This window comes from Hyla sarda, chromosome 10, assembly GCF_029499605.1.
Source record: "Hyla sarda isolate aHylSar1 chromosome 10, aHylSar1.hap1, whole genome shotgun sequence".
In the NCBI taxonomy this organism is placed as follows: Eukaryota; Metazoa; Chordata; class Amphibia; order Anura; family Hylidae; genus Hyla; species Hyla sarda.
The window spans coordinates 47,536,731-47,550,370 of record NC_079198.1 but is presented as its reverse complement, the minus strand read 5'-3'; the positions used below and the strand labels follow the sequence as shown (position 1 = coordinate 47,550,370).

General features: G+C 42.8%; 1 protein-coding gene across 20 annotated transcripts in view; it reads left to right on the top strand.

Moving 5' to 3' along the window:
- Positions 1 to 13,640, top strand: part of PHLDB1 (pleckstrin homology like domain family B member 1) — a 727,524-nt gene that overhangs the window by 338,449 nt on the left and 375,435 nt on the right. For all 20 annotated transcript variants that reach the window (XM_056544025.1, XM_056544036.1, XM_056544037.1 and 17 more), the window contains one exon: positions 4,813 to 5,091. In XM_056544025.1, coding sequence (XP_056400000.1) covers positions 4,813 to 5,091 — 279 coding nt within the window. The remainder of the gene's footprint in view (positions 1 to 4,812; positions 5,092 to 13,640) is intronic.

Below are 13,640 nucleotides of genomic sequence, written 5' to 3'. Positions count from 1 at the left end.
CAAAAGCCAAATGTGACTTCTTCTCTTCTGAGCATTGTAGTGCGCCCGCAGTGCACTTAACGTCCACACATGGGGTATTTCCATACTCAGAAGAGATGGGGTCACAAATTTTGGGGGGCATTTTCTCCTTTAACACTTTTTGTAAAATGTAAAAGTTGGGGGAAACCAGCATTTTAGTGAAAAAACTAAAGTAATTTACACATCCAACTTTAACGAAAAGTCGTCAAACACCTGTGGGGTGTTAAGGCTCAGCGGACCCCTTGTCACGTTCCTTAAGGGGTGTAGTTTCCAAAATGGTATGCCATGTTGTGTTTTTTTTTTTGCTGTTCTGGCACCATAAGGGTTTTCCTAAATGTGACATGTCCTCAAAAAGACATTTCAGAAAAACTCCCATTGTTGCTCCTTCCCTTCTGAGGACTCTAGTGCACCCACAGAGCACTTGACATACGCATATGAGGTATTTCCTTGGGTTACAAATTTTGGGCGGCTTTTTCTCCTTTTACCCCTTGTAAAATTTCAAAAACTGGGTCTACAAGAACATGCGAGTGTAAAAAAAATAAATAATTTTCTTCTTTATCTTGCTGCTATTCCTGTGAAACACCTAAAGGGTTAACACACTTTCTGAATGTCATTTTGAATACTTGGGGGGTGCAGTTTTTATAATGGGGTCATTTATGGGGTATTTCTAATATGAAGACCCCTCAAATCCACTTCAAAACTGAACTGGTCCCTGAAAAAGTCCGATTTAGAAAATTTTGTGAAAAATTGGAAAATTACTGCTGAACTTTGAAGCCCTCTGATGTCTTCCAAAAGTAAAAACATGTCAACTTTATGATGCAAATATAAAGTAGACATATTGTATATGTGAATCAATATATAATTTATTTGGAATATCCATTTTTCTTACAAGCAGAGAGTTTCAAAGTTAGAAAAATTCAAAATTTTCATGAAATTTTTGGATTTTTCACCAAGAAAGGATGCAAGTAACAACGAAAATTTACCACTGTGTTAAAGTAGAATATGTCACAAAAAACGATCTCGGAATCAGAATAATTGGTAAAAGCATCCCAGAGTTATTAATGCATAAAGTGACAGTGGTCAGAATCGCAAAAACAGGCTCAGTTTTTAAGGTGAAAAAGGGCTCAGTCCTTAAGGGGTTACAAATGGCTCTAAAAGAACATGCGAGTGTAAAAAATTGAGATTTAGAATTTTTCTGGAAAATTTAGAAAATTGCTTCTATACTTTAAAGCCCTCTAATGTCTTCAAAAAGTAAAAAAAAAATGTCAACTTTATGATGCCAACATAAAGTAGACATATTGTAATTGTGAATTTCTATATAGTTTATTTGAAATGTCCATTTTCCTTACAAGCAGGAAGTTTCAAAGTTAGAAAAATGCTAAATTTTCAAAATTTTCATGAAAATTGGGGATTTTTCACCAAGAAAGGATGCAAGAAATGACAAAAATTTACCAGTATTTTAACGTTGAATATGTCATGAAAAAACTATCTCTGAATCAGAATAAAAGGTAAAAGCATCTGAGTTATTAATGCATAAAGTGACAGTGGTCATAATTGCAAAAAAGGGCTGAAGCTTTGGGCCTGTTGGTACCGGCTCTTTCCGTCACCCCTGTGGTGGTGGGTATCATGGCGATAATTGGGGGTTAGCGCTAGCTGTAATTGAGGCTAATGCTAAGCCCCGGCTTAGTAATGGACTCAGTCTATAAGAAAAACACACCGCCACAAGCCCTTAGTTAACCATTTTAGTAATAGTAAACAAAAAATGTAGGTCCTCTACGTAGTCCACCGAATCCGAATTAGTCCACAGAATACACGGATCGGAAATGAGAAGAACAAAACCCACAAAAAATTGGTTAGTACATTTATGGCGCTCTACCCTGGGGAGAATGCTCATAAAGCAGGGTTTCCAAACAGTTAGCCTCCAACTGTTGGTAAACTATTCCCACATCATTTAAAAGACTGTCTGTGAATGATGGAAGTTGTAATTTAACAACCGCAAGCCTCCAGTTAAGCTCCAGGGGGAGTCTCGCTGTTCCTAAACTACAACTCCCATCATGGGAGTTGTAGTTTAGCAACAGCTGGAGCCACCCTCCTGCAACTACAACTCCCAGGTGGGTGGCCGGGGAGTGGAGCCGGCCAGCTCACAGGAATTTGTAACTATGGCACTGTAATGTCATATTTTGGGAAGTATGAAATTACAGTGTGTCATACTTATCGTAGGCCCCAAATATGAATCACTATGTTTAATAGAACATGGCAATATGTCCTCCATGTTGTCTCCATTCTCAGAAGACCCAAAATAGGGCTAAAGTATTGCTTATGTATTTTTGGCAATTCATAATAATGGTCATAATATTTTTCATATTTTTGTTGACCATAATTAATAATTAATCATAAATGAGTTATTAACCCCTGACAAGTGGCGTGATTTTATATTCCTTTGAACCAGCCGGCTCTCCTCCCCAGCCAGCTGGCTCTCCTCCCCGGCCACTCGCCCGCATCTACCATCCATCCACTAGCTGTTGGAAGACTACAAATCCCAGCTTGCCCTTACAGTGAGGACATGCTGGGAGTTTTGGTTGCAACAGCCAGCAGGCTGGTGGTCGATGCGGGCGGGTGACAGAGGAGCAGAGCTTCATAAAAAGTCGCAAAGCTAAAAAAGAGCTCTGAATCCCTTGGTAAATCTCCCCCTATATGTTTGATAAATTCTTCTTTCACGGAGAGATCCATGCTGAAAGATTAAAGGGGTATTAAAGGCAAAAACTTTTTTTATATATATCAACTGGCTCCGGAAAGTTAACCCCTTAAGGACTCAGGGTTTTCCGTTTTTGCACTTTCGTTTTTTCCTCCTTACCTTTTAAAAATCATAACCCTTTCAATTTTCCACCTAAAAATCCATATTATGGCTTATTTTTTGCATCACCAATTCTACTTTGCAGTGACATCAGTCATTTTACCCAAAAATTCATGACAAAACGGAAAAAAAAATCATGGTGCGACAAAATCGAAGAAAAAACGCCATTTTGTAACTTTTGGGGGCTTCCGTTTCTACGCAGTGCATATTTCGGTAAAAATGACACCTTATCATTATTCTGTAGGTCCATACGGTTAAAATGATACCCTACTTATATAGGTTTGATTTTGTCGTACTTCTGGAAAAAATCATAACTACATGCAGGAAAATTTATACGTTTAAAAATGTCCTCTTCTGACCCCTATCACTTTTTTATTTTTCCACGTACAGGGCGGTATGAGGGCTCATTTTTTGCTGAAGTTTTTATCGGTACAATTTTTTTTTGATCGGACTTTTTGATCACTTTTTATTCATTTTTTAATGGTATAAAAAGTGACCAAAATAAGCTTTTTTGGACTTTGGAATTTTTTTGCACGTACGCCATTGACCGTGCGGTTTAATTAATGATATATTTTTATAGTTCGGACATTTACGCACGTGGTGATACCACATATGTTTATTTTTATTTACACTGTTTTATTTTTTTTATGGGAAAAGGGGGGTGATTCAAACTTTTATTAGGGAAGGGGTTTAAATGACCTTTATTAACACTTTTTTTTTACTTTTTTTTTTTTTGCAGTGTTTTAGGTCCCATAGGGACCTATAACACTGCACACACTGATCTCTCATCCTGATCACAGGCGTGTATTAACACGCCTGTGATCAGTGTTATCGGCGCTTGACTGCTCCTGCCTGGATCTCAGGCACGGAGCAGTCATTTGTCGATCGGACACCGAGGAGGCAGGTAAGGGCCCTCCCGGTGTCCTGCAAGCTGTTCGGGATGCCGCGATTTCACCGCGGCGGTCCCGAACAGCCCGACTGACTAGCCGGGATACTTTTCCTTTCGCTTTAGAAGCGGCGGTCAGCTTTGACCGCCGCTTCTAAAGGGTTAATACCGTGCATCGCCGCGATCGGCGATGTGTGATATTAGCCACGGGTCCCGGCCGTTGATGAGCGCCGGGACCGACGCGATGTGATGCGGGGTCGCAGTGCGACCCCGCTTCATATCGCGGGAGCCGGCGCAGGACGTAAATATACGTCCTGCGTCGTTAAAGGGTTAAACTGATTTGTAAATTACTTATATTAAAAAAATCTTAATCCTTCCAATAGTTATTATTTTCTGAAGTTTTCTGTCTAACTGCTCAATGATGATGTCACGTCACGGGAGCTGTGCATGATGGGAGAATATCCCTTGAATGATGGGAGAAAATCCCCATAGGAGCTGGACAGCTCCCGGGACGTGAGTCATCAGAAAGCAGTTAGACAGAAAACAGCAACTCAACTTCAGAAGCTAATGACTATTGGAAGGATTAAGATTTTTTAATAGAAGTAATTTACAAATCTGTTTAACTTTCCGGAGCTAGTCGATATAAAAAAAAAGTTTTTGCCTGCAATACCCCTTTTAAGCATACAGAATTGGCCTATCTGATCAATTTACATTGAGGGATTTTTAAATGTGGATTTAATGCAGATTGAATTTAATGGAAATTAATCCTTAAGCAAATTCTAGTGTTGCAGATGGGCTAGTAAGGCAGTATGGTAAACTTGCAACTCATTTGACCTGTTAGATTCTGTATTATCAGAGATTCATAGAAACATTATGCAAGAGAAAACTTTCACTTGATTGATTTATGGAAATTGTCTAATAGTTTAGCTCTGCTTAATCTTCTGCAATTTTTTAATGAACTATTGAAGTTCTGTGATGGATTATCAGATGTAGTATTAAAGTCCCTGTAATATATATTGGTAGTTTTATTTAGTACTATTTTTCCTTTTCACAGGAGCGGCAGAGATTGGAAACTATTCTGAATTTATGTGCAGAGTACAGTAAAACAGATGAATCAAGCAGCCCCATAAGGCTAGAGGAACTACGGGCTTTCCCGTCTATCGGTACTAAACAAGAGGACCCCGTACCCTTGGATACAAGAAGGTCATCCTGGGACAGTGCGAAGTATCGCAGTCAGGAAAACAGTGGGAATCAGAATAAAGCACAACAAGAACTTCATGAAGAAGAGACACAAAAAGAGGAAAACAGCAGTACAGAGAGCACCCAACATGAGGTAAATCTAGCATTCTGATAACTGAGGCAAAATCCAGTTAGGTTGTGTGCACGCTAGCCAGATGCAGACAGAGTTTTACATCCAGATTACAGCTGCAAGTCCTGCCCTGACTGCAGGTCTGAAGACCAAAACTGACAGCTGCCAGTTCGGGTCATAAGACTCGCAATCAGTGCAAGACTTGTGTGCATAATACAGACTTAAAAATATGCCCTTTTAGAAGGCTAGTGTGAACCCAGCCTATGAGGTCAAAACCAATGTCTGCATTACAGTCTATTACACTATGTATGGTGCTATAATTGTACATGAAGGGGGAGATTTATCAAAACCTGTCCAGAGGAAAAGTTGCTGAGTTGCCCATAGCAACCAGTCAGATTGCGTCTTTCATTTTTAACAAGGCCTCTGAAAAATGAAAGAAGCGATCTGGTTGCTATAGGGAACATAGCAACTTTTCCTCTCGACAGGTTTTGATGAATCTCCCCTAAAGCGTACATCCACATGGCCAGAGATGCTGACCACGCTCACACATCCTTTAGGACAGGAAGGAAAATCTGCGCATGCTGTGAATTTAACATCTTATTGTATGGATTATCTGTGGGTATTTTCTGCATCATATGTAGGGGATTTCTATATAAATTTGCTAATTTAGTGTAGAGAAGCATGCAGACAATCAATAGCATATCTGCCACATGTGGATTTACCCAGAAATCAAAACATGATCTCACAAAATTTACCACATTGATCTGAGGGGGTCTCACATACATCCACAGGTATGTAGCTTAGGCCATGTTCAGATTTAACAAATATTTTTTATTTTGAGGGGTGGGGAAAGGGCATCATGGTAGTTTAGTGGTAAGGTTTGTTGCCTTGCATTGCTGGGGTCCTAGGTTCAAATCCAACCAAGGACAACATATGCGAGGAGTTTGTATGTTCTTCCTGTGTTTGTATGTTCTTCCCTCCCACACTCCAAAAAGCATACTAATAGGTTAATTTTGAATAAAATTTTTAGCTATAATAAGGACATAAATTTGAGTAATGACCAGGATTGTTCAGTGCTGTGGAATATTAAAATAATTATAATTTTTTATGCAAAGTCCAAAAGTCTCAGCAGCTGCGATTCATGTGTAGCAGATTTTTCATCAAGAAGTTGGAAACAGAAAAATTATTCTATGCTGATATTGAAATGGAGTATACCGTATTTATCGGGGTATACCACGCACCGGCCTATAACACGCACCCTCATTTTACCAAGGATATTTGGGTAAAAAAAGTTTTTTACCCAAATATCCATGGTAAAATGAGGGTGCGTGTGTGCGCGTGTATACCCCGATATACCCCCAGGAAAGGCAGAGGGAGAGAGGCCGTCGCTGCCCGCTTCTCTCCCCCTGCCTTTCCTGGGGTCTAGAGCGCTGCTGTCGGCCCCTTTCACCCCCTGGTTATCGGCGCCGCTGCCCGTTCTGTCCCCCTGACTATCGATACCGGCGCCGATAGCCAGGGGGAGAGAAGCGGCGCCAACAGCCAGGGGGAGAGAAGGGGCAGCGGCACCCATTGCCGGCGCCGCTGCCCCGTTGCCTCCCCCCCATCCCCGGTGGCATAATTACCTGAGTCGGGTCCGCGCTGCTCCAGGCCTCCGTCGTGCGTTCCCAGCGTTGTTGCTATGCGCGGCGCTCTGACGTCATGCGCCGCGCCGTTCAGTGCATAGCAACGGCGCCGGGGACGCACGCCGGAGGCCTGGAGCAGCGCGGACCCGACTCAGGTAATTATGCCACCGGGGATGGGGGGAGGCAACGGGGCAGCGGCGCCGGCAATGGGTGCCGCTGCCCCTTCTCTCCCCCTGGCTGTCGGCGCCGCTTCTCTCTCCCTGGCTATCGGCGCCGGCAATGGGGCGCCGGCACCGATAGTCAGGGGGACAGAACGGGCAGCGGCGCCGATAACCAGGGGGTGAGAAGGGCCGACAGCAGCGCTCTAGACACCAGGAAAGGCAGGGGGAGAGAAGCGGGCAGCGACGGCCTCTCTCCCCCTGCCTTTCCTGGGGGTGTATCGGCGTATAACACGCACACAGACTTTAGGCTAAAAATTTTAGCCTAAAAAGTGCGTGTTATACGCCGATAAATACGGATTTATAGGATCAGACTAAACATTGTCTGTAGTCTGTTGTTATGAAGAGACCTAGGTCTGCATAGGAGCTGTAGAATTTAGGACTTTTTCAACCATTCACAAAGTTACTATATTTGTTATTACTTACACTGGAGCAATAAAAATTGGTTATGAAGATGTACCTTACCTTAAAGTGAAGAATGAAAGAAACTTGGTTAAACTTTTCAAAACAGCTAATTTGTGCACGTTTCAATACATGACAATTTCTTCTGCAATACGCATGGCTGAGTTTATCTAATTTGACATGGTTTTTCTTTTGTGGATTATTTTGTTAATCTATTAAAGGAATGTCCAATGCACCTGTTATCAAAGTATAAATCTTCTGTTAATATTTTATCAGGAAATCTCATAGCGTCTCTGCCCCCTGGGGATGTCAGAACTTGTTTGGGAAAAATGTGCACAAGAATCTAAGGGTATTAACATAAAAACAAGTAAAATACAACATTGTCATAGTGTGGTAACTTATACATGTTGTGTTAATAACTGAATTATGATCATAAAATATTATGTACAATAAAAAATTCTGAAAATTACCAAAAATTATTAAAATTAAGGCCCAATAAATTGTAGACAAACCTAATTGAAACAATTCACATCTGTGTCTTACTGTTTCCTCAGAAATAAAGTTCTTTTTGATGAGATTACGTTAACGCTAAGGATGTAGTTTTGTAATACAGTCATGGCCGTAAATGTTGGCACACCTGAAATTTTTCTAGAAAATTAAGTATTTCTCACAGAAAAAGATTGCAGTAACACATGTTTTGCTATACACATGTTTATTCCCTTTGTGTGTATTGGAACGAAACCAAAAAAGGGAGGAAAAAAAACTAATTGGACACTGTCAGACCAAACTCCAAAAATGGACTAGACAAAATTATTGGCACCCTTCCAAAATTGTGGAAAATAAGATTATTTCAAGCATGTGATGCTCCTTTAAACTCACCTGGGGCAAGTAACAGATGTGGGCAATATAAAAATCACACCTGAAAGCAAATAAAAATGTGAGAAGTTCACTTAGTCTTTGTAGTGTGTGTCTGTGTGTGCCACACTAAGCATGGGCAACACGGAAAGAGGAGAAGAGAACTGTCTGAGGACTTGACAACCAAAATTGTGGAAAAATATCAACAATCTCAAGGATACCAGTCCATCTCCAGAGATCTAGATTTGCCTTTGTCCACAGTGTGCAACATTATCAATAAGTTTGCAACCCATGGCACTGTGGGTAATCTCCCTGGGCATGGATGGAAGAGAAAAATTGAGAAAGGTGTCAACGCCGGATAGTCTGGATGGTGGATAAGCAGCCCCAATCAAGTTCCAAAGATATTCAAGCTGTCCTTCAGGCTCAGGGAGCATCAGTGTCAGCGCAAACTATACGTCGACATTTAACCCCTTAAGGACCGAGCCCTTTTTCACCTTAAGGACCGGACCGTTTTTTGCAATTCTGACCACTGTCACTTTAAACATTAATAACTCTGGAATGCTTTTAGTTATCATTCTGATTCCGAGATTGTTTTTTCGTGACATATTCTACTTTAACTTAGTGGTAAAATTTTATGGTAACTTGCATCCTTTCTTGGTGAAAAATCACCAAATTTGATGAAAAAAATGAAAATTTAGCATTTTTCTAACTTTGAAGCTCTCTGCTTGTAAGGAAAATGGATATTCAAAATATATTTTTTTTGGGTTCACATATACAATATGTCTACTTTATGTTTGCATCATAAAATTTATGAGTTTTTACTTTTGGAAGACACCAGAGGGCTTCAAAGTTCAGCAGCAATTTTGACATTTTTCACAAAATTTTCAAACTCGCTATTTTTCATGGACCAGTTCACGTTTGAAGTGGATTTGAAGGGCCTTCATATTAGAAATGCCCCATAAAAGACCCCATTATAAAAACTACACCCCCCAAAGTATTCAAAATGACATTCAGTAAGTGTATTAACCCTTTAGGTGTTTCACAGGAATAGCAGCAAAGTGAAGGAGAAAATTCAAAATCTTCATTTTTTACACTCGCATTTTCTTGTAGACCCAATTTTTGAATTTTTGAAAGGGGTAAAAAGGAGAAAATTTTTACTTGTATTTGAAACCCAATTTCTCTCGAGTAAGCACATACCTCATATGTCTATGTTAATTGTTCAGCGGGCGCAGTAGAGGGCTCAGAAGGGAAGGAGCGTCAAATGGTTTTTGGGGGGCATGTCACCTTTAGGAAGCCCCTATGGTGCCAGAACAGCAAAAAAACACACATGGCATACCATTTTGGAAACTAGACTCCTCAGGGAACGTAACAAGGGGTAAAGTGAACCTTAATACCCCACAGGTGTTTCACGACTTTTGCATATGTGAACATTTTTTATATTTTTTTACCTAAAATGCTTTGTTTCCCAAAATTTTTACATTTTTAAAAAGGGTAATAGCAGAAAACACCCCCCAAAATTTGAAGCCCAATTTCTCCCGATTCAGAAAACATCCCATATGGGGGTGAAAAGTGCTCTGCTGGCGCACTACAGGTCTCAGAAGAGAAGGAGTCACGTTTGGCTTTTTGAAAGCAAATTTTGCTCTGGGGGCATGCCGCATTTAGGAAGCCCCTATGGTGCCAGGACAGCAAAAAAAAACACATGGCATACCATTTTGGAAACTAGACCCCTCGGGGAACATAACAAGGGGTTAAGTGAACCTTTATACCCCACAGGTGTTTTATGACTTTTGTATATGTAAAAAAAAAAATTTTTTTTTTTACCTAAAATGCTTGTTTTCCCAAAAATTTAACATTTTTAGAAAGGGTAATAGCAAAAAATACCCCACAAAATTTGAAGCCCAATTTCTCCCGAGTACGGCGATACCCCATATGTGGCCCTAAACTGTTGCCTTGAAATACGACAGGGCTCCAAAGTGAGAGTGCCATGCGCATTTGAGGCCTAAATTAGGGATTGCATAGGGGTGGACATAGGGGTATTCTACGCCAGTGATTCCCAAACAGGGGGCCTCCAGCTGTTGTAAAACTCCCAGCATGCCTGGACAGTCAGTGGCTATCTGGCAATACTGGGAGTAGTTGTTTTGCAACAGCTGGAGGCTCCGTTCTGGAAACAGTGGCGTACCAGACGTTTTTCCTTTTTATTGGGGAGGGGAGGGGGGCTGTGTAGGGGTATGTGTATATGTAGTGTTTTTTACTTTTTATTTTATTTTGTGGTAGTGTAGTGTAGTGTTTTTAGGGTACAGTCACACGGGCGGGGGTTCACAGTAGTTTCTCGCTGGCAGTTTGAGCTGCGGCAGAAAATTTGACGCAGCTCAAACTTGCAGCCGGATACTTACTGTAATCCTCCGCCCATGTGAGTGTACCCTGTACGTTCACATTGGGGGGGGGGGGGGGAGAAACATCCAGCTGTTGCAAAACTACAACTCCCAGCATGGACGGTCTATCAGTGCATGCTGGGAGTTGTAGTTTTGCAACCGCTGGAGGCTCCGTTTTGGAAACAGTGACGTACCAGACGTTTTTCATTTTTATTGGTGAGGGGGGCTGTGTAGGGGTATGTGTATATGTAGTGTTTTTTTACTTTATTTTGTGTTAGTGTAGTGTAGTGTTTTTAGGGTACAGTCGCATGGGCGGGGGATTCACAGTAGTTTCTCGCTGGCAGTTTGAGCTGCGACAGAAAATTTGCCGCAGCTCAAACTTGCAGCCGGATACTTACTGTAATCCTCCGCCCATGTGAGTGTACCCTGTACATTCACATTGGGAAGGGGAACATCCAGCTGTTGCAAAACTACAACTCCCAGCATGTACGGTCTATCAGTGCATGCTGGGAGTTGTAGTTTTGCAACAGCTGGAGACACACAGGTTGTGAAACACCGAGTTTGGTAACAAACTCAGTGTTTTGCAACCAGTGTGCCTTCAGCTGTTGCAAAAGCTACAACCCCCAGCATGTACGGACAGCGGAAGGGCATGCTGGGTCTTGTAGTTATGCAACAGCCGGAGGCATACTACATTGGCTGGGGATGCTGGGGATTGTAGTTATGCAACAGCTGGAGGCATACTACTTTGGCTGGGGATGCTGGGGATTGTAGTTATGCAACAGCTGGAGACACACTGGTTTACTACTTAACTCAGTGTGCCTTCAGCTGTTGCAAAACTACAACTCTCAGCAGTCACCGACAGCCAACGGGCATGCTGGGAGTTGTAGTTATGCAACCACCAGATGCACCACTACAACTCCCAGCATGCACTTTAGCTGATTGTGCAAGCTGGGAGTTGTAGTTACACAACAGCTGAAGGTACACTTTTTCATAGAAAGAATGTGCCTTCAGCTGTTGCAAAACTACAAGTCCCAGCATGCCCATAAGGGCATGCTGGGAGTTGTGGTGGTCTGCCTCCTGCTGATGCATAACTACAGCTCCCAGCATGCCCTTGTTGCATGCTGGGAGCTGTTGCTAAGCAACAGCAGGAGGCTGTCACTCACCTCCAACGATCCAGCCGCACAGGTCAGTCCCTCGTCGTCTCCGCCGCCGCCGCTGCTCCTGGGGCCCCGATCCCAACAGGGGCGCCGGGGATCGGGGTCCCCAGCACCGGGGGTCGTCTTCCCGCACCCGCTCACGTCCTCCGGAAGAGGGGCGGAGCGGGTTGCGGGAGTGACACCCGCAGCAGGCGCCCTGATTCGTCGGCCGGTAATCCGGCCGACGAATCAGGGCGATCGTGAGGTGGCACCAGTGCCACCTCACCCCTGCTGCCTCTGGCTGTTCGGGGCCGTCTCTGACGGCCCCGATCAGCCAGTAATTCCGGGTCATCGGGTCACTGGAGACCCGATTGACCCGGAATCTGCCGCAGATCGCTGGACTGAATTGTCCAGCGATCTGCGGCAATCGCCGACATGGGGGGACATAATGACCCCCCTGGGCGATATGCCGGGATGCCTGCTGAACGATTTCAGCAGGCATCCGGCTCCGGCTCCCCTCTGGCTAGCGGTGGGGGCCGGAAATGCTCAGGGCGTATCCATACGCCCTCGGTCCTTAAGGACTCGGAAACGGGGGCGTATGGATACGCCCTATGTCCTTAAGGGGTTAAATGAAATGAAACACTATGGCAGGAGACCCAGGAGGACCGCACTGCTGACCCAGAGACATAAAAAAGCAAGACTACATTTTGGCAATATGAACTTGAGTAAGCCAAAATCCTTCTGGGAAAACGTCTTGTGGACAGATGAGCCCAAGATAGAGCTTTTTGGTAAAGTACATCATTCTACTGTTTACCGAAAATGGAATGAGGCCTACAAAGAAAAGAACACAGAACCTACAGTGAAATATGGTGGAGGTTCAATTATGTTTTGGGGTTGTTCTGCTGCCTCTGGGTGCCTTGAATGTGTTCAATGGAAAGAGATGCAGTAAAAAAAACGGAATGATACAAGGTAAGCCCGTTGTTTTTACTTGAGGAAGAGGCATGTGTAAGCCTCGAAACACGTTGTGATTTGGCTTTAATAAAGAAGATTATTATTTAAACCAACATCTGAATGCATTGCACTATCATTCCGGTTATTTTCCTGCATCTCTTTCCATTATAACATCGGCCTGGAGTTTCTCCACACTGACCCCAGAAAAGCGGCACCACTTTCTAGGATCCCTACGGACACAGTAGTTGTGGCTCATACACCAAAGGTGAGCAGTTTTGCTAGTTTTTGTTCCTACATGAACACACCTAGAATCCAGCAATACCATCCCATGGGAAGCTCTGCCTCTTTCTGTTTTATAGTATATTCTTGAATGTGTTCAAGGCATCATGAAATCTGAGGATTACAAATGGATTTTGGGTCGCACTGTACAGCCCAGCGTCAGAAAACTGGGTTTGCGTCCCGAGATCTTGGGTCTTTCAGCAGGACAATGACCCCAAACTTACGTCAAAAAGCACCTAGAAATGGAAGACAACGAAGCGCCAGAGTGTTCTGAAACGGCCAGCAATGAGTCCAGATCTAAATCCCATTGAACACCTGTGGGGAGATTTTAAAATTGCTGTTGGGAAAAGGCACCCTTCCAATAAGAGAGACCTGGAGCAGTTTGCAAAGGAAGAGTGGTCCAACATTCTGGGTGAGACGTGCAAGAAGCTTATTGATGGTTATAGGAAGCAACTGATTTCAGTTATTTTTTCCAAAGGGTGTGCAACCAAATACTAAGTTAAGGGTGCCAATAATTTTGGCCAGCCCATTTTTGGAGTTTGTTGTGACATTATGTCCAATTTGCTTTTTTCCTCCCTTTTTTTGGTTTAGTTCCAATACACACAAAGGGAATAAACATGTGTATAGCAAAACATGTGTTACTACAATCCTTTTCTCTGAGAAATACTTAATTTTCTAGAAACATTTCAGGGGTGCCAACATTTACGGCCATGACTGTATAACAAATAATACACAGTT